Here is a 27,994-nt window from a genome sequence, read left to right on the forward strand (position 1 = left end):
TTTGAACTCAGATGTGACAAATCTTTATTAAGCAAATCAAGGTATTATTTCATTCCAATCTTTTTTTAAAAAATCAAAAGCAGCTATGAAACCATTTGTGTGCAAGGGATGTCTCCTCATGTAGTTTAAAAACGTCAGTGGGATGCTTTCTATACAGCCTGCGGTAGCTTCAAGTATTAAGTGCAGCTTTTTGTAATTTTTATTTTAAAAAAACCCTAACATTGTTAGAACACAATGAGTACAACCAAAGTCACAAATGTCAAGGTACGCTTTTGTGCCCAATCTCCCACCAATAACAAAAGAGAACAAAAGAATTCATGGACTACAAATATTACTTTTATGGGAAATAAGATGAGCAAAACAGCCCCTCTTCTTGGCTTCATGTGCTTATGATGCCCCTTTCAGACCAGTGACAATTCCCGCACTTTATGCTCTTGAAATTTTGTGCACGGCGGTACTTGGGGAGGTGCTGTTTGCAGGAACGGCGATTTTCACATAGGTGCAGATCTTTGCACATCTCCCAGTTTGTGCAAATGAAAAAAACCACAGCAGTTGCTAAGACAGCAGCAATCTGTTCTCGCAAACAGCACCTCTACGCAAACACTGCTGGGGTCTGAACCTCAGAGCTGTGAAAGCCCCCCCTCCCCCCCCCCGAATCAAACCCAAGCTGCAAGGTAAAGGTCTGGGGTACAAGTCAGCTCCTCACGATATCCGCTTTAACCACAACCCTTCCGACAGCAAAGTGAGCACTTCTGCCAATTCTAGACTTCCACAGGTCTCTCAAGAGCAATGCTTCGGGTCCAGGGCGAATGATCACACCAAAAGGTCTAACGCTACGCGCTCATTTTGACCGAGGACTTTCCACAACACGGCAGCCGGGATGATTCACGGGCTCAGGTTCAGTCCAATAGCCCGGGATGAGTTTACCTGGCTGAAGACACAGAGAAAATATGTTGTCAAAGGCAGGGCGGAGAATCCAATCAGCCAGTAGACCTTATTTTGTGATCTATAAGGAGAAGAGGAGTTAGGAAGTTTGACTCCTTCCTGTTGTTTTTCAAACAGTGCATCAAGACATAACCTACTCATGGCACCCAGTGCTTTTATTGTAGCAGGAACTCCTTGCATATTAGGCCACACACCCCTGATGTACCCAATCCTCCAAGAGCTTACAGTAGGCCCTGTAAGCTCTTGGAGGATTGGCTACATCGGGGAGGGGGTGCTAATAGGCAAAGGAATTCCTGCTACAAAAGATGCCCTGCCACAACCTATGCTCTTCCTGAGCCATTAAAGGTTTACAGAGGAGCCCTGAGACTCTTACCTTGGTTTTGAAGACACTGTATTTGCTCTGAGTCTCATAAAGGCGAGAATCGTTCTCCCTGTCACTGACCTCTCCCCCCGCTGTATCCATAAGACTGCTGGTACAAGCTTGGGTGTTGTAACCACTGTCCACCTGACAGAAAGAAATGGCAAGGGAAGAGGGATTGTCAATACTGGTGGTCTGAATACAGAAATACTGCGTGACATGTGGCCAGGAAGGAGAACAACAGTAGCAAATTAACCTTTTTGAAGCTAATCTGTTCACAGTAAATTAATTGTAAGTTAAATGGTGGCTGCCAGCATAGCCGGCTTCAAGAGGGGATTGGATAAGCATATGGAGCAGAGGTCCATCAGTCGCTATTAGCCACAGTGTATTGTTAGAACTCTCTGTCTGGGGCAGTGATGCTCTGTATTCTTGGTGCTTGGAGAGGGGAACAGTGAGAGGGCTTCTAGCATTCTGGCCCCACTGATGGACCTCCTGATGGCGCCTGGTTTTTCTGGCCACTGCATGACACAGAGTGTTGGACTGGATGGGCCACTGGCCTGATCCAACATGGCTTCTGTTATGTTCTTATGTGACACAGAGTGTTGGACTGGATGGGCCACTGGCCTGATCCAACATGGCTTTTCTTATGTGACACAGAGTGTTGGACTGGATGGGCCACTGGCCTGATCCAACATGACTTCTCTTCTGTTCTTATAAGAATGTGTCATGAAGGGACGGTGGCTCAGGGGAGGGACGGTGGCTCAGTGGTAGAGCATCTGCTTGGGAAGCAGAAGGTCCCAGGTTCAATCCCTGGCATCTCCAAAAAAGGGTCCAGGCAAATAGGTGTGAAAACCACAGCTTGAGACCCTGGAGAGCCGCTGCCAGTCTGAGAAGACAATACTGACTTTGATGGACCAAGGGTCTGATTCAGTATAAGGCAGCTTCATATGTTCATATGTTCATGAAAGACGTGCTTCTATTTTGGCACATAAACATTTTCGGTCTTGTCACCACTGGAGTCAGATCATCTTTGTGATTTGTTGAGGGGTCTCTTCCAACGCCAAGACTCTGTGTGAGGCAGACCAGTGTGCAGCTGCTCCAGCCGATCCTCATGGAAGCACAGGGTTCTTAACTCAGGTCTCCTGGTCCCTAGGTTTAACCCTCTGGCCCGTGACACAATGCTTCTCCAGTGATGCTTTAGCTAACCACGCCTTGGTCAAAATGGAATCCTCTAGATCAGCGGTCCCCAATCTTTTTGGCACCAGGGACCAGTTTTGTGGAAGACAATTTTTCCACGGACTGGGGGGGGGGGGGGGGGGGCAGAATGGTTTTGGGATGATACAATTTTGCACTTTATTTCTATTAGTTTGGTGTAGTGGTTAAGTGTGTGGACTCTTGTCTGGGAGAACCGGGTTTGATTCCCCCCTCTTCCACTTGCAGCTGCTGGAATGGCCTTGGCTCAGCCATAGCTCTTGCACAGCTGTCCTTGAAAGGGCAGCTGCTGTGAGAGCTCTCTCAGCCCCACCCACCTCACAGGGTGTCTGTTGTGGGGAAGAAAGGTGAAGGAGATTGTGAGCCACTTTGAGGCTGAAATTCAGAGTGAAGGGCAGGATATAAATCCAATGTCTTATTATTATTACTACATTGTAATATATAATGAAATAATCACAGCCCAATTGCTAACAGGCCATGGACCGGGGCCGGTCCACAGACGGGGAGTTGGGGACCCTGCTCTAGATTCATTTAAAAAAACATCCCCTAGGGTCTATTCAACTATGGTGGATAATTGCTGTTGATAGACCAGTCCCCAACTGATGGAGAAGTCCTTGCCACGCAAACAGGGGCTCGCACCGGGGTTGGCCTGACATGAAAACCAGAGCCTTACCTGGATGCTGCTGCCCTCGCAGGGACTGGTGCTGCTTTCGGCCAGTGGCGAGAGGCACATGCAAGACCCTTCTATGCTCAAGCCGGCCACCGGCAGGCCGCTGTTCTCTGCCGACCCCTTCACTGCGTTGACGTCCAGCGCCTCCTCTGCATCCGCCATGTCCACTGTGCCGTTTTCATTCAAGCTATCGAAATTGCGGGAGAAGGTCAACCCTTGTGCATGAGTCCTGGGACCGTCGGGAGAGATGGACACCCGGGCGACCACCAGGTGCTGCCCAGGAGCAAAGGCCTCCCCGTTCAGTGGGCACAGACTGACTTTCGGAAGGGAGCTCCCCTCGGGCGAGCCCTTCGCTTCCTCTTCCTGCTCTTCGTCGAAACTCTCGGGGGTGGAAGGCAGGTGGACGAAGGAAGTCTGGTACACCGCGGTGCCTCGGGAAGCCATGAGTCTCATGGGTGAATATTTCAGGGGAGAGCACTCCACAAAAGAGCTTCTGGCGGGAGGAGGGGTTGGACGGCGAGGGTTTGGCATAGAAGGAATGTCCGGCGAGCGGAAAATAAACCGTCCTGTTTTTAGAAGGGGGAGGGACACAGCAGATCATCATCATCACGATTATTACCATTATTATTAAAATTTATGATCGCCTCATCCCGGCTGACACCAGCCTCTAGGCGTACAACAGGAAAATACAAGTAATCATCAATAAAATCAGTTCTTAAAAAAAACAAATTTCAACCCAGTAACATATAACTTGCTACCAGGGTTTTGTAGAAAACGCCCAGCAGGAACTTCTTTGCATATTAGGCCACACCCCCTGACGTCAACCCAGCCAAAACTGCTTTCCTGTGCATTCGTGCTCAAAAAAAAAAAGCCCTGGATAGAAGCACCAAGTATCACAAGAAGCAAAAAGTAATTAAAATAAAGAGCACAACTCTTTATTTTATGAAGGATAAATTTTAACCCTTTAAGGACACATTTTAAGGCTATAGACAAGCTGGAACGGGTCCATAGGAGGGCGACGAAGATGGTGAGGGGTCTGGAGACCAAGTCCTATGGAGAAAGGTTGAAGGAGCTGGGGATGTTTAGCCTGGAGAGGAGGCTGCTGAGAGGTGATATGATCACCATCTTGAAGTACCTAAAGGGTTGTCATATAGAGCAGGGATGTAAAACATGCGGCCTGGGGGCCAAATCAGGCCCCGAGCAACTGGCTGTCATCTGCTTCCTTCTCCCTCTCTCTTGCTTCCTTCTGCATAACAGTTTGCATTGCAAGGCTTGCTCAATCACACAAGAGCTACAGAGCAAAACCTCTATTTTCTCCATTGTCTGAGGCTCCTCCCTTGGGGAGGAAGGAGGGGAGACAGAGCTTGCTTTGCCAGGCTCTCAACTGCACAGCAGAGCTACTGAGCCAAGCCTCTCTTCCTTCTGTTGGCTGAGGCTCCTCCCCCTCCTGGTTCCCTGGGGAAGGAAGGAAAGACCCAGAGCTTCCTTTGCCCAGGTCCCTAGATCCCATGGGAGATACAAAAAAAGCACCTTTGACCCAACAAGTGCTAATGTTTTAAGCATTTTTCATTTTAAGTTTAATAAAAAAAAATCTTAAATTGTGTTTGTGTCCTTTATATCTCTGCTTTTGTTGTTGTTCAGTCGCACAGTCGAGTCTGACTCTTTGCAGCCCCATGGACAAAGTCACGCCAGGCCCTCCTGTCTTTCCCCATCCTCTGAAGCCCGCTCAAATTCATGTTTGTTACATCAGTAACGCTGCCCAGCCATCTCATCTTTTGCCATCCCCTTCTTCTTTTGCCTTCTATCTCTGCTACCTAATTTTCAATAGGTACGCACAAGGCCTGGCCTGACAAGGTGTCATTTATATCAGATCTGGCCCTCAAAACAAATGAGTTCGACATCCCTGAATAGAGGATGATGTGGAATTGTTTTCTGTAGCCCCAGAAGGTAGGACAAGAATCAGTGGGTTGAAATTAAATCAAGAGTTTCCGGATTAACATTAGGAAGAACTTCCTGACCGTTACAGTGGTTCCTTAGTGGAACAGGCTTCCTTAGGAGGCGGTGGGCTCTCCTTCCTTGGAGGTTTTTAAACAGAGGCTAGATGGCCATCTGACAGCAATGAGGATCCTGTGAATTTAGGGAGAGGTATCTGTAGCCATGAAATTAAAAGATGTTTGCTCCTTGGGAGGACAGCTATGGTGAACCTGGGCAGTATAATAAAAAGTAGAGACATCACCCTGCCAAAAAAAAGTCTGTATAGTCAAAGCGATGGTATTTCCAGTAGTAATGTATGGCTGTGAGAGCTGGACCATAAGGAAGGCCAAGCGCAGAAGAATAGATGCTTTTGAGCTGTGGTGCTGGAGAAGACTCTTAAGAGTCCCTTGGACTGCAAGAAGATCAAATCAGTCCTAAGGGAAATCAACCCAGACTGTTCCCTGGAAGGTCAGATGCTGAAGCTGAAGCTCCAATTCTTTGACCACCCAATGAGAAGGGAGCACTCCCTGGAGAAGAATCTTGAGAGTCCCTTGGACTGCAAGAAGATCCAATCAGTCAGTCCTAAGGGAAATCAACCCAGACTGTTCCCTGGAAGGTCAGATGCTGAAGCTGAAACTCAAATACTTTGGCCACCAAATGAGAAGGGAGCACTCCCTGGAGAAGACCCTGATGCTGGGAAAGACAGAAGGCAAAAGAAGAAGGGGACGGCAAAAGATGCGTTGGCTAGACAATATTACTGATGTAACAAACACGAATTTGAGTGGACTTCGGAGGATGGTGGAAGACAGGAGGGCCTGGTGTGCCTTTGTCCATGGGATCGCAAAGAGTCGGACTCGACTGTGCGACTGAACAACAACAATTTGTGAGTTTCCTGCATTGTGCAGGGGGTTGGACGAGAGGACCCTGGAGGTCCCTTCTGATTCTATGATTCTATAACTCGACCCTTGTCAGCCAAAGGCACTCAGTAGCATACCTGAAAGCGGTGTCTTCCTTATCTGAATGCCAATTGGAGAGACAGTCGGAGAAATAATGTTTGCAGGATTCCTCTCAGGAAACGGGGGAGTAGTGAGGCTTCCCAGGCTGTGTTTCTTCATATCGCCCTGCATGGGGCTGGAAGAAAATTGGCCCTTTCAAGATACAAGGAAAGCCACTGTTAATGTTTAAACACGTAAGAATATACTCATAACTGACACAGCTCTATCAGTTCTTCTCCGGGGACAGCCGAAGTCCTGGAAGTGTAGAAAAGCTCACTCTCTTTTCCAGGTCTAAATTCAACATTGTTTCAGCAATGCCTCTCACTTCAGTTTATGCAGAACTGGAAACCTTGGAGCCTCTTGCATTGGGGAAAGGCACTACCTTTAGTCAAACAACGCCCCCCCCCCCTTGCTCCAATTCATGAAGAATTCAAAGCATCTTATAGGGACAGAGGTGGCCAAACTTAAGAGCCACAGTGGAATTCACTGCCACAGGAGGTGGCGGCGGCTACAGGTATAGCCAGCTTCAAGAGGGAACTGGATCAACATCTGGAGCAGAGGTCCACCAGTGGCTATTAGCCAGAGCGTATTGTTGGAACTCTGTCTGAGGCAAGTGATGCTCTGTATTCTTGGTGCTTGGGAAGGGCAACAGTGTGAGGACTTCTAGTGTCCTGGCCCCACTGATGGCACCTAGTTTTTTGGGGCCACTGTGTAACACAGAGTGTTGGACTGGATGGGCCATTGCCCTGATCCAACATGGCTTCCCTTATGTTCACATGGAACAAACAACAGATGTCTGAGAGCTGCAACACATGAACACTGGATGTTACAGAACCTTAAGACAGAAAGGGAGGCAAACAGATGGGGGAGAGAGAGGTGGAAAGAAAGCAACTTTAAAGCATTCTCCAAACTGCCTGCTTTCTGGGTGGTTGTGCCACCTTTGGCCGTGACCTTGAAAGAGTGAACAGGTAACAAATCAGGATGGCTCAGACGAAATAGGGCATCCCCCCCCCCTTCATAAGGCCAACTGATCTCCCCCTCCGAAAACGAACGTCCCCAATACAACAGCACTAACAGTGCCTCAGAGCAATCATCCATATTTCCAGTTGTATTTCTTTAGCACCAGCACCAGCCTTCATGCCCAGGGGCCCCACAACAAGCTGCTTACTGAACTCGGGGTGTTCAGAGGGCTTCTGCAGCGGACGGGGGAGATGTCTGTGGAACGCAGCCCTCCGAGTGAGGCCGGGATGCTGAGAGGGCTCTGAGGCGAAGGCGACGGACTCTCCGACAGGCTCCCGTTCTCGTCGAGGAACAGCTTTCTTCTCAGCGAGGAAGTGCTTAGGCTTTCCTGAGACTGATCTGCTGATTCGTCTGGTTTAAAATAAGCACCTACACAAGAGCAGGGGGGGGGGGGGGATCACAAGCATCAAGCGATCTGCCTGCATTCAAATGCACGAGAGACTCCCCGCCCAGTTTCGGCAAACTGAACATAAGCAAAAAGCTGCTTACAAAACCTGACACTAGTTTAGCGGAGCCGCATCAAGCAAATTTTTCATGGTGCTTCCCAATTCTTTTTTGGGAGGGGGGGAAGGGCTGCTCTTGTATATTTCCAAGTTTTCACAACTCTAGTCAGAGTGGACAATACAAACCTTGACTAACCTGACTCGGGAGTCTTGGAAACCGTGGGGGACATGAGCTCCTAATCCCACTGAGCCCTGGTTCACACAGCAGGAGAGGCTCTGGTAGTATTTTAAGTTCAAAAACCAGCATTCAAATGGCACCAGAGTCTTGTGGCAGACTCAGGCGCATGGTGTGATCTAGCTTAGCCCTCAGTTTGAGGCATGCTTGTACATTCTCCTGTGCACTCCCACCACAGAAATTCGGTAGAGATACTCATCCTTTCATGTTACATACCTAATACTTTTTCCAGGTCAAAATCCACAGGCAGAGATAATACTGTCTGGCAAGCAGCTGTAACAAACAAACATCACATTAGGACAGGGAGGGGAAGGGAAGGAGGGAGGGAAGATTCTGAGTTGATTAAGATGCCAATACCATGAGATGTTGGTTACTACAGAACCTAAAAGAAGAAGAAGCCGAATAAGAGTCATGAACAGGAAAGCCAAGTCACGTTCCCTCCTAAGCCCAGTGAGCACACACAGTGCGTGGATGTGAAGGAATGTAGGCACTGAGAGGATGGTACAAAGCTCATCAGGAGCTATATGGGGCCACCTGTAAATCCCCCACTGTGCCCTTGACCACACACTCAATCCAGAAAGGGACAAAGTTCCATCCCCCCCGTACCATCCTACAGTTATGCAGCAGAGAAATTAGAACATGTCCAGGTGAGCTTCTCCCCTCACTGCAGGATAAAGCACCTCCCCTAAAAAGCTTGTCAGGGCTTTTTGGGTAGCAGGAACTTCTTTGCATATTAGATTACACCCCCTGATGTAGCCAATCCTCCTGGAGTTTACCGTAGGCCCTGCACTAAGAACACTGCAAGCTCTTGGAGGATTGGCTACATCCGGGGGGATGGCCAAATAGGCAAAGGAGTTCCTGCTCAAAAAAGCAAAAGCCCTGTGTGTTGTCAAGTTGCAACTGATGCCAGGAAGTAGGACGGCATGGGGTTTTGAAGGCAAGAGATGAGCCCGGTGGTTTCCCGTGGCCTTCCTTGGCCCTGCTTAGCTTCCGGGCTGTGCTGAGATCGGGCTGGTCTGGGCTGTTAGGGATAAAGCTCAGTGTCACAACTGGAAATATGGATGATTGCTCGGAGGTGCTGTTAGTCAAGGGCACACAGAGCCTCATTGGGAACCAGAAACAGCAGATGAGGGAAGCAGCAGCCGAGGCCTTGAACTGCTGGTCAAGGATCGCTTTGCAATAGAACAACCCAGGCAAGGGTTTCAGCATACAATTAAAACAAGCAAAATATACTGCTGAAAAGATACAGATGATTCTCTGTAGCAGGGCTTTTTTTGTAGCAGGAACTCCTTTGCCTATGAGACCACGCCCCCCTGACGTAGCCAATCCTCCAGGAGCTAACAGGGCCTGCTCCATCAAGGGGTGTGTGGCCTAATTTGCAAAGGAGCTCCTGCTACAAAAAAAGCTGCTCTGTAGTATTCAGATTTTATACAAGTTTTATATGCTTTCAAAATTTCAAGCAACGAGAACACATAAGAAAGAGCAACAACAGTCTCATATAAATGTATCTCCTTCCTCCTGGAGAAATTAAAATGAAACCACTTGTGTTCTTGTTATCTGAAATTTTGAAAGCACATAAAACCTGTATAAAAACTGAATACTACAGAGAATCATTGGTATCTTTTCAGCAGTATATTTTGCTTGGTCAAGGATCACTTGGCTGAATGCTTGCCTAAAAATAAATGGGGGAAATAACTCCGGGGATGGGGAGAGATGCACAGAGTGCTAGGCAGAACTCTTTTTTTAAGAAGACTGCAGATTTATACCTCGCCCTTCTCTCTAAATCAGAGTCTCAGCACAGCTCACAATCTCCTTTATCTTCTTCCCCCACAACAGACACCTTATGAAGTGGGTGGGACTGAGAGAGCTTTCCCAGAAGCTGCCCTTTCAAGGACAACTGCTCTGAGAGCAATGGCTAACCCAAGGCCATTCCAGCAGCTGCAAGTGCAGGAGGTGGGAATCAAACCCAGTTCTCCCAGATAAGAGTCCGCACACTTAAACAAACCAAACTGGCTCTCTGCCTCCCCCCTCAACAAAAACGGCTTTACTACCGCACTCTTAAGTAGAAAAGTAATAGCTTCAGGGAGCGCTTTCTTTGTTTACAATTTTAAAAAACCCTAGACCACTAGGCCCGTTTCCCTCTCTCATCTCATACCAACCATTGGTTTTCCCCAGATGCCCAGTGACTTCTCTGCCAACCGGTGAAGTGCTGATCAGTTCAATACCTGCAACATAGGAAGATGACCTCATTAGGTGCCAGATCAAAGCAAGCACATTTATTAAAGAAAAACCCTTCTTTGAAAACACCTCATAAAGTACTTTTGGGAAGTACATTCCATTAGGTTTGAAAACGGATCCTCAAAGGTTTTTACCTAACTCACAATGCAGTCCCATGCAGAGTTTGGGCTAAGGAACTCTTCAGAGGATTGTTCTGTAAGAGGCTTGCTCGCCCATGTGTGGCCATGTCAGTCATTTGTGGCCTAGACCAGGGGATGGCCAAACTTGCTTAATGTAAGAGTCACACAGAATCAACGCCAGATGTTTGAGAGCAGCAAGCCACGAACGCCAGATGTTTGAGAGCCAGAAGACAGGAAGGAAGGAAGGGTGGGTAAGAAAGGTGGAAAGAAAGCAAATTGATAGTGGGGAGAGAGAGGTGAAAAGGAAGCCGCTTTAAATGCATTCTCCAAACCACCGACTGGCTTGGAAAAGCGATTTATAGAGACAAATGCCTTCTCCAAGCTGGCCAACGCGGTGGTGGGGCTTTGAGAGCCACACATTGTGTGAAAGAGCCACAGTCCGGCCACCACTGGCCTAGAAGAAAGAGAACCAGCTTTTGTAGTGCTTCCTTGGTTGGTCATGTGGAGGGACCTGGGAGCTCACTGGTTACTTTCCTTCAACCCAACAACTCAAGGGGATGGCTCTGAATATAAAGACCTGCATTCACGAAATCATATCATCAGATTATTGAGTTCAAGGCTTGTATCACTTTGTATGTCAAAACCACTTCATCTCAGGGGAGCAGGGCTTTTTTTGTAGCAGGAACTCCTCTGCATGTTAGGCCACACACCCTTGATGTAGACAATCTTCCAAGAGCTTACGGGGCTCTTCGTACAGGGCTTATTGTAAACTCCAGGAGGATTGGCTACATCAGGAGTGTGTGGCCGAATATGTCAAGGAGTTCCTGCTACAAAAAAAGCCCTGCAAGGGAGTATACCACAAGCTGTACAAATGTTCCAATGCAATTCTCCAACCTCTTAAGGTGTTCTGGTCCCACTGAAACTTGCAAGCCCAGGTCAGCTGAAAAGGGCAGAAAGGGCTGGCGGAGAAGCGACCGTGGCCAGCTTCACCACAGAAGGCAAAAACACTTACACCGAGTGGAATTAAATGGAGAGCCCTGCTTCCCGCTGTGATCAGTCCAAGGAGACGGGACAATGAGGCTTTTGGTGAAGAACTAGAAGAAAAGTTGCAGAGATGCAGCAAGGCTGCAGTCACACATGCTCAATAGTGCACTTTCAATCCCCTTTAAATGCACCTTACAACTGGATTTTGCCAAGCCACACAGTAAAATCCAGTTGGAAAGTGCACTAGAAGTGGGTTGAAACTGTATTATTTAGCATGTGTGATCACAGCCATAGACCCTTTGGCTAAGGAACGTTATAAGCATTCATTCTTAGTGAAACCCTTTCAGCTCTTGGTTTGATCATAACGTTTTCTAGCACTCCAGATTAGTCCAAAAACCCATCTCAAGTAAAACTCCCCCCCTCTTAAAATTCTCAGCTTGCACAAGTGTTAACACCGCAAGTGACAATCGATTCATGGGAGAGGGCCTGGCAAAGAAACACCATCCTTCAGGGCGAGACATTTTGGGTCCCTAATTCACAACAAATTTTTAGAAACAAGGTTCTGATAACATTGAAGAAGAAGACTGAGGATTTATACCCTGCCCTTCTCTCTGAATCAGAGACTCAGAGCAGCTCACAATCTCCTTTATCTTCTTCCCCCACAACAGACACCCTGTGAAGGCCTGAGAGAGCTCTCACAGCAGCTGCCCTTTCAAGGACAACTCTGCGAGAGCCATGGCTGACCCAAGGCCATTCCAGCAGCTGCAAGTGGAGGAGGGGGGAATCAAACCCGGTTCTCCCAGATAAGAGTCTGCACACTTAACCACTACACCAAACTGGCAGTAGTCGTTCACCAAGTTCACAAATTACAGTCTGGGTACAGGACACCCTTGATTTTTCTTTATACACGTGTTGAGTGATTACATTCAGTGAACATACAGCTGAGCATGTGATTTAAACCCCACAATGATCCAGGCACCAGTCCCCAGTTTCACTTGTAAAGCAAATGTGCCTTTCATGCAAATTAATGCATACATGTTCTTAAATGTGGGAGGTCCGCATATTCAGCATCATGGGGCTATTGGCTCATGCCTCTGCCAGTTGGGACACAGGAAAATGCAAAGGGGAGAGAGCCAGTTTGGTGTAGTGGTTAAGTGCGCAGACTCTTCTCTGGGAGAACTGGGTTTGATTCCCCACTCCTCCACTTGCACCTGCTGGAATCGCCTTGGGTCAGTCATAGCTCTTGCAGAGCTGTTCTTGAAAGGACAGCTTCTGGGAGAGCTCTCTCAGCTGCACCCACCTAACAGGGTGTCTGTTGTGGGGGAGGAAGATAAAATAGATTGTAAACCGCTTTGAGACTCAGATTCAGAGAGAAGGGCGGGGTATAAATCTACGGTCGTCTTCTTCTATTCTTCATCCCCTCCTCTGTAGGGACAGCTCAGCAGCTAAGATTTTACCAGAAATTAGGAATTCTCAGCATGTGAGCTGAATGGCAGCACCCCAATGGGGTTCAGCCTGAGCACCTGCCCAAGCACAGCTCTTAGCCTGCCCCCTTTGGTTTGTTGGCTCACCAGCTGGAGACATGAAGTTCCAGGGCAAGGAAACGGATCACTGTCAATAGCCTGATGTGGAACCTAGTCGTACCTGCTGTGAACATTTCTGGGAAGCATCTGACAGTGCCTTCCGAAGCAGAACTACACCTTCTAAAGTCAGGAGTCCCCAACCTTTTGGAGCCTTTCGACACAAGGTGGCAGGCGAAGGACAAAATGGCTGCCATAACATGCCACAAAGAGGCAGAATCAGCCACAAAATGGCTGCCAGCGCTCACCTTCAGTCTAGGGGGGTGCATTCGGTTCGGCCAAACCGAATCAACCGCCGAATCACCCCTGATTTGGCTGTATACAGAATCGCATACAGCCGAATCCAATTGGGGCCCATTATGCGGGAGCAGAGTATGGCTCCCCGTATACTGCCGAATAGATATTCGGAAGTATACGGAAATCCATGGAAAAGGCGGGAAAGTGGCTTCTGCAGCCTCAGGGGAGCTGCTTGCCTCCTTTCCCGCCTTTGGTAGCCTTTTCCTGCCTCTCCCATAGCCTCCCTGGATCAGGGAGGGGGGGGGGGAGAGGGAAGAGGAGCCCCAGCAGCCAATCCAAAGCATGCATTTGCAAAATGCATTGCAAACGCATGCTTTGCAGGGCTGTGGTGTAGCTGAACCCCCAGCCATCAGCAACGTTGTTGTTCTTTTGATCTTTTGCTTACTTGGGTATCCAAGTAAGCACTGTTGTCTGGCCAATCACAGAGCAGTGCTATTTTTTGAAACTGCTCTCTGTAGGGCCAGAGAACCTTTTTAAGGAATCTGCCTGGCTGGACTCCTCCATTGCTACTGTGTTGGTGTGTGTTGGTGTGAGAAATTGTGCTGTGCTGGCCCTTGGCCTTAGCGGCTGCTGCTCTCTCTCAGCCTTACCAGACTTGCCTGGAGTAGAGAAGACATCTAAGGTAAGACAGTCTTGGGGTTCTTGTTTTTATTTTAGTTGGTAAAAGGACTTTTTAAGACTCAGAGTCCCTTTACTTATCCAGATTTGGGTGGTGGGTAGCTTATTTGGGGTTAGGGGGTTCTGATGGGGGAGGGGGCCTGGGGTGGGTTTTTTGCCAATTTGCCCATATCTTACTTTAGTGAGAGGACTTTTAAAAGTGCAGTGTCCTTTTACTTTTCCTGATTTGGGAGGCTTGGACTTCTTGGGGTTAGGGTAAAGGTTTTTTTGGGGGGAAGGGGTTGGTAAAGTTCCTGTATTGTTAAAAGTTAAGTTTTTTACTGTTTTAAAAGGATTCTGTGTTTGATTTGTTGCTGTGTTGTGCTGCTGCTGTTCCTTTTCTCTTCTGGTTCTGGTTCTTGGGGGAGGGGGTGCTGTTTGGCGTAATTTTCATTGTTTAAAAGGCCACTTTTTAACAGTTGAGTTTGTGTTGGCCTTCTGTTTGGATCTATTCTCTATTGCTGCAGGTTTTGCATCCTCCTGTCCTGTTGTCCCCCTTTTCCTGGTTCTGGTTTTAGCGGGGGGGGGGGGGGGTGTTGTTGACTGATTTGGCCTGAGGTTTCTTATTGGTGAAAAGGCCATGTTTTAACAGTTGAGTTTCTTGGCCTTCTCATGTTGTCCCATTTCCTGGTTCTGGTTTTGAGGGGGGGGGGGGGGGGTGTTGTTGACTGATTTGGCCTGAGGTTTCTTATTGGTGAAAAGGCCACTTTTTAACAGTTGAGTTGCTTGGCCTTTTCTGATTGTGCTGGTTTTTTGGGGTGGGTGGGTGGGTTAAAAGTTAAGTTTCTTTCTGTCACATTTTGATTTTTTTTAATTACCGCTGGTTGGTGTGGGGTTTGGTGAGGGTTTGTGGGCTGTGTGGGCTGGGTCACTTTCATGTTTTTATAGTTCTGGGTTTGCTGCAGCCAGATTGTGTTTTGTGTGTCAAGGTTCATAAGAGAGTGGTGTCTGGGGGTGTGGCCCAATATGCAAATGAGTTCCTGCTGGGGCCTCTTCTATTAAAAAGGCCCTGCTTTTAATCATCATTAACATCCTAAAATGAATGTATCAGCTATCTACATTTCAAATGCTACGTTTTATGTTTCATATGAATATACTGTGGATATTTCTGTTTTCCTCAAAATGTCCCTTGTGGTCCCCTCCAATTATACTCCCCTATATCTTCAAAATTTCCCCAAACTTGCCCGGACCTGGATAGCCCAGGCAAGCCCGATCTTGTCAGATCTCAGAAGCTAAGCAGGGCTGACCCTGGCAAGTATTCAGATGGGAGATCTCCAAGGAATACCAGTGCCAGGGCACAAAGGCAGGCAATAGCAAACCACCTTTCTGAAACATCCATGGTACACTGGGGGTTGCCAGAAATCAGCCATGATTGCCAGACACATACACTTTTAAAAAAAATTAAAACATTTCCCAAATTTTAAATTTGTATCACCAACATCTTTACATGTAGATATTGTGGGTTTTGGGATTTTTTTGGCTACTCCCAGTCTAGACAAACATCTTATCCACTGGTAATACATTTCTGGATTGTAGTACTAGAGACCACATTTGGATAGTCCCTAAGCAACACACACACAATACAATTATTATTGGCTGAAAGTAATAAAAGGTAGAACGCTTCAACCCTACAGTTGTTTTCCCATATGCTAAGGGATTTAGTTTACCCCGTATAACATTAGACCATCTAAGCTAAAGACCTCAGGAAGGCTGGTTACCTCTTCGATAGCTTTCTGTCTCTTCTCTTCCGCCTCTTTATCTATCCTGGGAAGTGGGAACAAACAAACAAACAGTGCTGTTGGTTCAACTGCAGTAGAAGACCACCAGTTTTCACATTCTGTTGTGACATTTACCTCACGCACCGGAGAGGAACTAACCTGGCACGGCTTAAATACAAGGCTTGCCGGCGTATGTCGTCGGAGTCAATTTCCACCGGGTTTATTAAAGCGAGATCCTCCACAGACCACACAAATTTTCCTGGAGTCTAAAAGGGGGATGAAAACATCACAATTATACAACCTCCGATCAGCTTTCCATTTAAAGAGGGATAGAAAAGCCCAAAGACAGAAATCTCGACAAATTGTTGCTCCAGCAGTAATCTTGAGTATGCTGTTCAGGTGTTGTTCAGATGTATATCTGTAAGTTGCAAACCTACTTTTATTTATTGACATTCATTACAGAAATCTCATGGTCAATGCTTTGAGCTTAAGACCCAGGGGAAAACCTGAAATGGCTGGGCATTGTGAGCTTTTGTGCATAAGCTGCTTCGTGTGCTGGGGTCAGCCAATGGAGAAAATAGAGGATTTGCTTTGTAGCTCCTGTGCAATTGAGCTAGTCTGGCAGAGCAAGCTGTGATGCAGAAGGAAGCAAGAGAGAGAGAAGGAAGCAAATAACACTGAATTGCTTGTGGGACGGATAGGAGCCCTCTGGGGGCCTGATCTGGCCTTCAGGCTTCACATTTGGCACCCCTGCCTTAGAATTAGATTGGTCAAATGGCTGAGGTGGCAATACAGAAACTGAGGGGCTGTGGCTTACTGGTGGAGCATCTGCTCAGTGTACAGAAGGTCCCAGGTTCAATCCTCGGTATCTCCAGCTGAAAGGCTCAGGACAGAGGTGATATGAAAGTCCTCTGCCTGAGACCCTGGAGAGCTGCTACCAGTCTAAGTGGACAGACCTGATTCAGTATAAGGCAGCTTCATGAGCTCATGTATTCATCTGCCACGACATAGCACTTTAGGGCAGGAATTCAGAACCTGCCTCCATAACAACTTTGTAGAAGTTGGGAAGTATGTTCCTCCGTTACTCTGGTAAACAGCCAAGAATTCTGCAAACGGCATAGGAAACACAACAGTAACTGAATCATTACCATAAGGCAATGGTTCCCAGCCTTTTTGGCAACAGGGACCGGTTTTGTGGAAGACAATTTTTCCATGGACCGGGGAGGGGAGCATGGTTTTGGGATGATACAATTCTGCACGTTATTTCTATTAGTTTGGTGTAGTGGTTAAGTGTGCGGACTCTTGTCTGGGAGAACCAGGTTTGATTCCCCACTCCTCCACTTGCACCTGCTGGGACGACCTTGGGTCAGCCATAGCTCTGGCAGAGGTTGTCCTTGAAAGGGTGGCTGCTGTGAGAGCCCTCTCAGCCCCACCCACCTCACAGGGTGTCTGTTGTAGGGGAGGAAGGTGAAGGAGATTGTGAGTTACTGAGACTCTGATATCTGGAGTGGAGGGCAGGATATAAATCCAATGTTGTCTTCTTATTATTATTACTACATTGTAATATATAATGAAATAATTATACAACTCACGGCCCGGTTGCTAACAGGCCATGGACCACGACCGATTCACAGCCCGGGGGTTGAGACCCCTGCTGTAAGGTATATACAAATTGAGGCTCCAGGATGACAGCAAAGGAATGGAACAACCTGTGGCAGACGAGAACCATCCATCTTACCAGCGAAGGTTGCGCTGACTTAAATAACGAAGGACTTGACAGGGTTGGCTCCTGAAGATGGCTGTAATCACTCGGGCTTTCAAAGGGGTTTTGGAGCGGGAGCCGTCCGGGAGTCTCCGGAGTTATCTGCATTTTCACTTCTTTGGCGCCGCTCATCGTGACAAGTGGCACCCTTTCTTTAAAAAAAAAGGAAGTTGTTTTTGTGGGACACATTTGCAGCAGCGATATTTAAACTTCCTAAAATCCTTTCCACTGCTAAGGAACTCCTAGCTTCAAAGGATTCTAGGGCATATTCTAAGACTCTGATCACACACATGAAACAATGCACTTTCAATTCACCTTCAGTGCACAACCATCTTCAGCGCCTTGCGATAAGACAGCAGCTCACTGAGTCAAGAGGAAAGGAACAGCCTCCGTTCACTCCACTCAAGGGGCTGACACCTCAGCCTTTGGGGAAGAGGCAACCCTTCCATTGCGACCGTGGCTCCTGTTCATGTTTTCTCAGAAGCATGGCCCAGTGCAGTGAGCTCCCAAGAAAGCAGCCACTTAAGTACCACCGTGTGACAGTTGCCTTGAAGCTTGCCCTAGTTGGTGTAGTGTACGGACTCTTATCTGGAAGAACCGGGTTTGATTCCCCACTCCACCCACTTGTATCTGCTGGAATGGCCTTGGGTCAGCTAGAGCTCTGGCAGAGCTGTCCTTGAAACGGCAGCTTCTGGGAGAGCTCTCTCAGCCTCACCCACTTCACAGGGTGTCTGTTGTGGGGGGAGGAATGTAAAGGAGATCGTAAGACCCTTCAGAGTATAGGGCAGGATATAAATCCAATATCATCTTCTTCTTGTGGGATATATTCCCCAATACTTCTGAGAGTCAGTGCAGTTAAGAGTGTTGAACTAGTGTCTGGAAGACCCAAGTTCAAGTCCCCCACTTGCGCCATGAAGTTCACTGGGCAACCTTGGGCCAGTCACATTCTCTCTCAGCTTAACTTACCTCACAGGGTTGGTGTGAGGGTAAAATGCAGGAAAGGAAGCCGGCGTAAGTTGACTTGGATCCCTACGGGGGGGAAAGGGGGGTTACAAAAGAAGCAAATAAAAATAAAAGATGCCATCTTCTGGGCATGGAGCAGGTGTTACTGGGGGTGAGGAGAAGGGGTTGGACTAGACGACCCTGGAAATCCCTTCCATGATTCCAAGTGGTCTGACTCCTCTCCCACCTTCTTTCCCACCTCCTGTTTTCTAGAGGGAAGCACTGGCATGCATCCAATCAGCCACAGTCTTTGCAGGGCAGGATGTTCCTGCTTTACGCAGGGCTGCCAACTTTGCACTGGAAAACTCCTGGAGATTTGGGTGTGGAATCTGGGGAGGGCTAGAGAAGGGACATTACCAAGGTATAACATTTCTGTTGCCTGGAGATTGGTGGTAAATTCAGGCGATCTTCAGGCCCCACCTGGAGGCTGGGAACCTTGGGTTGCCTCCACCACTTCCCCCCTCCCAAACAAATCCCCATTTGTTTCCTGCAGGTTCCCAGAAGAATATAGGGTGGGTGGTTGGAAAGCAGCAGCAATTGCTACCCCCTCATCCCAGAACTCCAGCTCTTGCAACTGTGTGGCTGGAAGAAAGTCATCACAGAGAGAGTTTTTGCAAGGACAAGAGGCTCTGTAGGCCAAGACCCAGGTTTGTTTGTTTGTGGAAAAATTGTGTATGTTGCCTCTCCAAACCTACTCAGGGCAGTTCAAAACAAGAAAACCAGGCAAACCGACAATAAGCACAACGAAACTAAGTTATGTCAAAAACAATGCAAGCCAAGAGCCTGCTAAGTAAAGAAGCTTCAGTCCTTAGCTATCAAGCTTATTGGTTGACCTCTAGCCTGCCCCCTTTCACCTACCTCACAAAATTGTTGTGAGGATGAGAGAAATTGTGCCTGTTGGCTCCCAGCTCCTTGGATGTGGGGCAGGATTTTAAAAAGGACAGAAAGATATCCGAACTGGAGGCTTTGGCATTTTAGAGGCTAAAAATTTTATCCACGCTTCAGCTCTGGAACCCAGAGTCCACTGTCTCAGATTCATGAGCCTTCTGACCTGCAACCAGGCCTCATTTTGGGCAGGAGCTCTAAATTTGATTGTGCTCTTTCTTTCTTACCCTCTCCCTGCAATACTTGCTTCTGGGTTCCACATTGCTTGAACCCCCTGTGAGAATTTTGCTGAACTATAAGATTTTACAAACTTTCTAATATTTTCTCCCACAAAAAATGGGAAAATAATCAAAACATACAAAGTGGACATAGGAGAAAGTAATTTTAAAAGTATGATGGGAGTAAGGTTTTATGACAATTTGAATTCATGAAGCATTTTAAGGAAGATGCTGAGCTGACAGAATTTAGGACACCGTCCAGTGATGTCAGGGGTGTGTGGCATAGGCAAATGAGCTGTGCTAATGAGCTCTGGCACCTCTTTTTCTACAAAATGACCCCTGTCCACAACAGTTAAGAACATAAGAGAAGCCATATTGGATCAGGCCATTGGCTCATCCAGTCCAACACTCTGTGTCACATAAGAACATAAGAGAAGCCCTGTTGGATCAGGCCAGTGGCCCATCCAGTCCAACACTCTGTGTCACGTAAGAACATAAGAGAAGCCCTGCTGGATCAGGCCAATGGCCCATCCAGTCCAACACTCTGTGTCACACAAGAACATAAGAGAAGCCATGTTGGATCAGGTCAATGGCCCATCCAGTCCAACACTCTGTGTCACATAAGAACATAAGAGAAGCCCTGTTGGATCAGGCCAATGGCCCATTCAGTCCAACACTCTGTGTCACATAAGAACATAAGAGAAGCCCTGTTGGATCAGGCCAATGGCCCCTCCAGTCCAACACTCTGTGTCACATAAGAACATAAGAGAAGCCCTGTTGGATCAGGCCAGTGGCCCATCCAGTCCAACACTCTGTGTCACATAAGAACATAAGAGAAGCCCTGCTGGATCAGGCCAATGGCCCATCCAGTCCAACACTCTGTGTCACATAAGAACATAAGAGAAGCCCTGTTGGATCAGGCCAATGGCCCATCCAGTCCAACACTCTGTGTCACATAAGAACAGAAGAGAAGCCCTGTTGGATCAGGCCAGTGGCCCATCCAGTCCAGCACTCTGTGTCACATAAGAACAGAAGAGAAGCCCTGTTGGATCAGGCCAGTGGCCCATCCAGTCCAACACTCTGTGTCACATAAGAACATAAGAGAAGCCCTGTTGGATCAGGCCAATGGCCCATCCAGTCCAACACTCTGTGTCACATAAGAACATAAGAGAAGCCCTGTTGGATCAGGCCAATGGTCCATCCAGTCCAACACTCTGTGTCACATAAGAACATAAGAGAAGCCCTGTTGGATCAGGCCAATGGCCCATCCAGTCAAACACTCTGTGTCACATGAGAACATAATAGAAGCCATGTTGGATCAGGCCAATGGCCCCTCCAGTCCAACACTCTGTGTCACATAAGAACATAAGAGAAGCCCTGTTGGATCAGGCCAATGGCCCATCCAGTCCAACACTCTGTGTCACATAAGAACATAATAGAAGCCATGTTGGATCAGGCCAGTGGCCCCTCCAGTCCAACACTCTGTGTCACATAAGAGAAGCCCTGTTGGATCAGGCCAATGGCCCATCCAGTCCAACACTCTGTGTCACATAAGAACATAATAGAAGCCATGTTGGATCAGGCCAGTGGCCCCTCCAGTCCAACACTCTGTGTCACATAAGAACATAAGAGAAGCCCTGTTGGATCAGGCCAGTGGCTCCTCCAGTCCAACACTCTGTGTCACATAAGAACATAAGAGAAGCCCTGTTGGATCAGGCCAGTGGCCCATCCAGTCCAACACTCTGTGTCACATAAGAACATAAGAGAAGCCCTGCTGGATCAGGCCAATGGCCCATCCAGTCCAACACTCTGTGTCACATAAGAACATAAGAGAAGCCCTGTTGGATCAGGCCAGTGGCCCATCCAGTCCAACACTCTGTGTCACATAAGAACATAAGAGAAGCCCTGCTGGATCAGGCCAATGGCCCATCCAGTCCAACACTCTGTGTCACATAAGAACATAAGAGAAGCCCTGTTGGATCAGGCCAATGGCCCATCCAGTCCAACACTCTGTGTCACATAAGAACAGAAGAGAAGCCCTGTTGGATCAGGCCAGTGGCCCATCCAGTCCAGCACTCTGTGTCACATAAGAACAGAAGAGAAGCCCTGTTGGATCAGGCCAGTGGCCCATCCAGTCCAACACTCTGTGTCACATAAGAACATAAGAGAAGCCCTGTTGGATCAGGCCAATGGTCCATCCAGTCCAACACTCTGTGTCACATAAGAACATAAGAGAAGCCCTGTTGGATCAGGCCAATGGCCCATCCAGTCAAACACTCTGTGTCACATGAGAACATAATAGAAGCCATGTTGGATCAGGCCAATGGCCCCTCCAGGCCAACACTCTGTGTCACATAAGAACATAAGAGAAGCCCTGTTGGATCAGGCCAATGGCCCATCCAGTCCAACACTCTGTGTCACATAAGAACATAAGAGAAGCCCTGTTGGATCAGGCCAATGGCCCATCCAGTCCAACACTCTGTGTCACATAAGAACATAATAGAAGCCATGTTGGATCAGGCCAGTGGCCCCTCCAGTCCAACACTCTGTGTCACATAAGAGAAGCCCTGTTGGATCAGGCCAATGGCCCATCCAGTCCAACACTCTGTGTCACATAAGAACATAATAGAAGCCATGTTGGATCAGGCCAGTGGCCCCTCCAGTCCAACACTCTGTGTCACATAAGAACATAAGAGAAGCCCTGTTGGATCAGGCCAGTGGCTCCTCCAGTCCAACACTCTGTGTCACATAAGAACATAAGAGAAGCCCTGTTGGATCAGGCCAATGGCCCATCCAGTCAAACACTCTGTGTCACATGAGAACATAATAGAAGCCATGTTGGATCAGGCCAATGGCCCCTCCAGTCCAACACTCTGTGTCACATAAGAACATAAGAGAAGCCCTGTTGGATCAGGCCAATGGCCCATCCAGTCCAACACTCTGTGTCACATAAGAACATAATAGAAGCCATGTTGGATCAGGCCAGTGGCCCCTCCAGTCCAACACTCTGTGTCACATAAGAGAAGCCCTGTTGGATCAGGCCAATGGCCCATCCAGTCCAACACTCTGTGTCACATAAGAACATAATAGAAGCCATGTTGGATCAGGCCAGTGGCCCCTCCAGTCCAACACTCTGTGTCACATAAGAACATAAGAGAAGCCCTGTTGGATCAGGCCAGTGGCTCCTCCAGTCCAACACTCTGTGTCACATAAGAACATAAGAGAAGCCCTGTTGGATCAGGCCAGTGGCCCATCCAGTCCAACACTCTGTGTCACATAAGAACATAAGAGAAGCCCTGCTGGATCAGGCCAATGGCCCATCCAGTCCAACACTCTGTGTCACATAAGAACATAAGAGAAGCCCTGTTGGATCAGGCCAGTGGCCCATCCAGTCCAACACTCTGTGTCACATAAGAACATAAGAGAAGCCCTGCTGGATCAGGCCAATGGCCCATCCAGTCCAACACTCTGTGTCACATAAGAACATAAGAGAAGCCCTGTTGGATCAGGCCAGTGGCCCATCCAGTCCAACACTCTGTGTCACATAAGAACATAAGAGAAGCCCTGCTGGATCAGGCCAATGGCCCATCCAGTCCAACACTCTGTGTCACATAAGAACATAAGAGAAGCCCTGTTGGATCAGGCCAATGGCCCATCCAGTCCAACACTCTGTGTCACATAAGAACAGAAGAGAAGCCCTGTTGGATCAGGCCAGTGGCCCATCCAGTCCAGCACTCTGTGTCACATAAGAACAGAAGAGAAGCCCTGTTGGATCAGGCCAGTGGCCCATCCAGTCCAACACTCTGTGTCACATAAGAACATAAGAGAAGCCCTGTTGGATCAGGCCAATGGTCCATCCAGTCCAACACTCTGTGTCACATAAGAACATAAGAGAAGCCCTGTTGGATCAGGCCAATGGCCCATCCAGTCAAACACTCTGTGTCACATGAGAACATAATAGAAGCCATGTTGGATCAGGCCAATGGCCCCTCCAGGCCAACACTCTGTGTCACATAAGAACATAAGAGAAGCCCTGTTGGATCAGGCCAATGGCCCATCCAGTCCAACACTCTGTGTCACATAAGAACATAAGAGAAGCCCTGTTGGATCAGGCCAATGGCCCATCCAGTCCAACACTCTGTGTCACATAAGAACATAATAGAAGCCATGTTGGATCAGGCCAGTGGCCCCTCCAGTCCAACACTCTGTGTCACATAAGAGAAGCCCTGTTGGATCAGGCCAATGGCCCATCCAGTCCAACACTCTGTGTCACATAAGAACATAATAGAAGCCATGTTGGATCAGGCCAGTGGCCCCTCCAGTCCAACACTCTGTGTCACATAAGAACATAAGAGAAGCCCTGTTGGATCAGGCCAGTGGCTCCTCCAGTCCAACACTCTGTGTCACATAAGAACATAAGAGAAGCCCTGTTGGATCAGGCCAATGGCCCATCCAGTCCAACACTCTGTGTCACATAAGAACATAAGAGAAGCCCTGTTGGATCAGGCCAATGGCCCCTCCAGTCCAACACTCTGTGTCACATAAGAACATAAGAGAAGCCCTGTTGGATTAGGCCAGTGGCCCATCCAGTCCAACACTCTGTGTCACAGAAGAACATAAGAGAAGCCCTGTTGGATCAGGCCAATGGCCCATCCAGTCCAACACTCTGTGTCACATAAGAACATAGGAGAAGCCCTGTTGGATCAGTCCAATGGCCCATCCAGTCCAACACTCTGTGTCACATAAGAACATAGGAGAAGCCCTGTTGGATCAGGCCAGTGGCCCCTCCAGTCCAACACTCTGTGTCACATAAGAACATAAGAGAAGCCCTGTTGCATCAGGCCAGTGGCCCCTCCAGTCCAACACTCTGTGCCACATAAGAACATAAGAGAAGCCCTGTTGCATCAGACCAATGGCTCATCCACTCCACCACTCTGGTCACATAAGAACATAAGAGAAGCCCTGTTGGATCAGGCCAGTGGCCCCTCCAGTCCAACACTCTGTGCCACATAAAAATATAAGAGAAGCCCTGTTGCATTAGGCCAGTGGCCCATCCACTCCACCACTCTGGTCACATAAGAACATAAGAGAAGCCCTGTTGGATCAGGCCAGTGGCCCATCCAGTCCAACACTCTGTGTCACATAAGAACAGAAGAGAAGCCCTGTTGGATCAGGCCAGTGGCCCATTCAGTCCAACACTCTGTGTCACATAAGAACATAAGAGAAGCCCTGTTGGATCAGGCCAGTGGCCCATTCAGTCCAACACTCTGTGCCACATAAGAACATAAGAGAAGCCCTGTTGGATCAGGCCAATGGTCCATCCAGTCCAACACTCTGTGTCACATAAGAACATAAGAGAAGCCCTGTTGGATCAGGCCAATGGCCCATCCAGTCAAACACTCTGTGTCACATGAGAACATAAGAGAAGCCCTGTTGGATCAGGCCAATGGCCCCTCCAGGCCAACACTCTGTGTCACATAAGAACATAAGAGAAGCCCTGTTGGATCAGGCCAATGGCCCATCCAGTCCAACACTCTGTGTCACATAAGAACATAAGAGAAGCCCTGTTGGATCAGGCCAATGGCCCATCCAGTCCAACACTCTGTGTCACATAAGAACATAATAGAAGCCATGTTGGATCAGGCCAGTGGCCCCTCCAGTCCAACACTCTGTGTCACATAAGAGAAGCCCTGTTGGATCAGGCCAATGGCCCATCCAGTCCAACACTCTGTGTCACATAAGAACATAATAGAAGCCATGTTGGATCAGGCCAGTGGCCCCTCCAGTCCAACACTCTGTGTCACATAAGAACATAAGAGAAGCCCTGTTGGATCAGGCCAGTGGCTCCTCCAGTCCAACACACTGTGTCACATAAGAACATAAGAGAAGCCCTGTTGGATCAGGCCAATGGCCCATCCAGTCCAACACTCTGTGTCACATAAGAACATAAGAGAAGCCCTGTTGGATCAGGCCAATGGCCCCTCCAGTCCAACACTCTGTGTCACATAAGAACATAAGAGAAGCCCTGTTGGATTAGGCCAGTGGCCCATCCAGTCCAACACTCTGTGTCACAGAAGAACATAAGAGAAGCCCTGTTGGATCAGGCCAATGGCCCATCCAGTCCAACACTCTGTGTCACATAAGAACATAGGAGAAGCCCTGTTGGATCAGTCCAATGGCCCATCCAGTCCAACACTCTGTGTCACATAAGAACATAGGAGAAGCCCTGTTGGATCAGGCCAGTGGCCCCTCCAGTCCAACACTCTGTGTCACATAAGAACATAAGAGAAGCCCTGTTGCATCAGGCCAGTGGCCCCTCCAGTCCAACACTCTGTGCCACATAAGAACATAAGAGAAGCCCTGTTGCATCAGACCAATGGCTCATCCACTCCACCACTCTGGTCACATAAGAACATAAGAGAAGCCCTGTTGGATCAGGCCAGTGGCCCCTCCAGTCCAACACTCTGTGCCACATAAAAATATAAGAGAAGCCCTGTTGCATTAGGCCAGTGGCCCATCCACTCCACCACTCTGGTCACATAAGAACATAAGAGAAGCCCTGTTGGATCAGGCCAGTGGCCCATCCAGTCCAACACTCTGTGTCACATAAGAACATAAGAGAAGCCCTGTTGGATCAGGCCAGTGGCCCATTCAGTCCAACACTCTGTGTCACATAAGAACATAAGAGAAGCCCTGTTGGATCAGGCCAGTGGCCCATTCAGTCCAACACTCTGTGCCACATAAGAACATAGGAGAAGCCCTGTTGGATCAGGCCAATGGCCCATCCAGTCCAACACTCTGTGCCACATAAAAATATAAGAGAAGCCCTGTTGCATCAGACCAATGGCTCATCCACTCCACCACTCTGGTCACATAAGAACATAAGAGAAGCCCTGTTGGATCAGGCCAGTGGCCCATCCAGTCCAACACTCTGTGTCACCTAAGGACATAAGAGAAGCCCTGTTGGATCAGGCCAGTGGCCCATCCAGTCCAACACTCTGTGTCACATAAGAACATCAGAGAAGCCCTGTTGGATCAGGCCAATGGCCCCTCCAGTCCAACACTCTGTGTCACATAAGGACATAAGAGAAGCCCTGTTGGATCAGGCCAATGGCCCCTCCAGTCCAACACTCTGTGTCACATAAGAACATAAGAGAAGCCCTGTTGGATCAGGCCAGTGGTCCATCCAGTCCAACACTCTGTGTCACATAAGAACATCAGAGAAGCCCTGTTGGATCAGGCCAATGGCCCCTCCAGTCCAACACTCTGTGTCACATAAGAACATAAGAGAAGCCCTGTTGGATCAGGCCAATGGCCCCTCCAGTCCAACACTCTGTGTCACATAAGAACATAAGAGAAGCCCTGTTGGATCAGGCCAGTGGTCCATCCAGTCCAACACTCTGTGTCACATAAGAACATAAGAGAAGCCCTGCTGGATCAGGCCAATGGCCCCTCCAGTCCAACACTCTGTGTCACATAAGAACATAAGAGAAGCCCTGTTGGATCAGGCCAATGGCCCATCCAGTCCAACACTCTGTGTCACATAAGAACATAAGAGAAGCCCTGTTGGATCAGGCCAGTGGTCCATCCAGTCCAACACTCTGTGTCACATAAGAACATAAGAGAAGCCCTGTTGGATCAGGCCAATGGCCCATCCAGTCCAACACTCTGTGTCACATAAGGACATAAGAGAAGCCCTGTTGGATCAGGCCAATGGCCCCTCCAGTCCAACACTCTGTGTCACATAAGGACATAAGAGAAGCCCTGTTGGATCAGGCCAATGGCCCATCCAGTCCAACACTCTGTGTCACATAAGAACATAAGAGAAGCCCTGTTGGATCAGGCCAATGGCCCCTCCAGTCCAACACTCTGTGTCACATAAGAACATAAGAGAAGCCCTGTTGGATCAGGCCAATGGCCCATCCAGTCCAACACTCTGTGTCACATAAGGACATAAGAGAAGCCCTGTTGGATCAGGCCAATGGCCCCTCCAGTCCAACACTCTGTGTCACATAAGGACATAAGAGAAGCCCTGTTGGATCAGGCCAGTGGCCCCTCCAGTCCAACACTCTGTGTCACACAGTGGCTAAAAAACCCAGGTGCCATCAGGAGGCCAGGACACTGTTCCCTCCCCCAAAGCATCACTTCCCCAGAAAGAGAGTTCCATCTATACTTTGTGGCTAAGAGCCACTGATGGACCTCTGCTCCAGAAGTTTACCCAATCCCCTCTTGAAGCTGGCTTTGCTTGCAGCCGCCCCCACCTCCAGTGGCAGGGAATTAATCACCCTTTGGGTGAAGAAGGACTTCCCGACTGCTGGAATAAATGTTAGCCTCTAAAGCACCTCTGGCTTCTCCTGGTTCGTTGCAAGGGAGCCACTGGACTGCCACGTGGGAGGTTAATCCCAAGAACTGAGCTGGATGGCAAGGCGGGCATGCGCGTCCGAAACCCACAAAGACGGGGATGCATTTTCAAATAATCAAAACAACACCCTTTGCGGGATCTGGAAAGACAGGGCGACACCGGGATAGTCGGAGGGAGGGAGCCTTGCCCGCCCGCCCGCCGCCCCCCCTCCCACTCACCCTTCCCAGCAGCGCCCTTCAAGCTCTTTAACTCTCCTTAAATGAGCCCCTCTTCAAATCAGCCAATCAGGGCGCGGGCATCCCTCCCGGCGGGGCCAATCA

The 27,994-nt window shown here is 48.5% G+C and overlaps 1 protein-coding gene across 1 annotated transcript; it reads right to left on the reverse strand.

Moving 5' to 3' along the window:
* Positions 1–7: 7 nt before the first annotated feature.
* Positions 8–27,935, reverse strand: BORA (BORA aurora kinase A activator). The gene is made up of 13 exons (XM_060235065.1): positions 27,893–27,935; positions 18,174–18,236; positions 17,184–17,359; positions 15,605–15,711; positions 15,446–15,491; positions 11,222–11,303; positions 10,012–10,077; positions 8,069–8,125; positions 7,323–7,543; positions 6,154–6,307; positions 3,189–3,751; positions 1,319–1,450; positions 8–931 (listed from the first exon to the last, which is right to left on the reverse strand). The coding sequence occupies exons 3-13, from the start codon at positions 17,337–17,339 to the stop codon at positions 842–844; spliced, it is 1,674 nt and encodes a 557-aa protein (XP_060091048.1). The 5' UTR covers positions 17,340–17,359; positions 18,174–18,236; positions 27,893–27,935; the 3' UTR covers positions 8–841.
* Between the last annotated feature and the right edge of the window lie 59 nt (positions 27,936–27,994).

Source organism: Heteronotia binoei, chromosome 3 (genome assembly GCF_032191835.1).
Source record: "Heteronotia binoei isolate CCM8104 ecotype False Entrance Well chromosome 3, APGP_CSIRO_Hbin_v1, whole genome shotgun sequence".
NCBI classification, from domain to species: domain Eukaryota; kingdom Metazoa; phylum Chordata; class Lepidosauria; order Squamata; family Gekkonidae; genus Heteronotia; species Heteronotia binoei.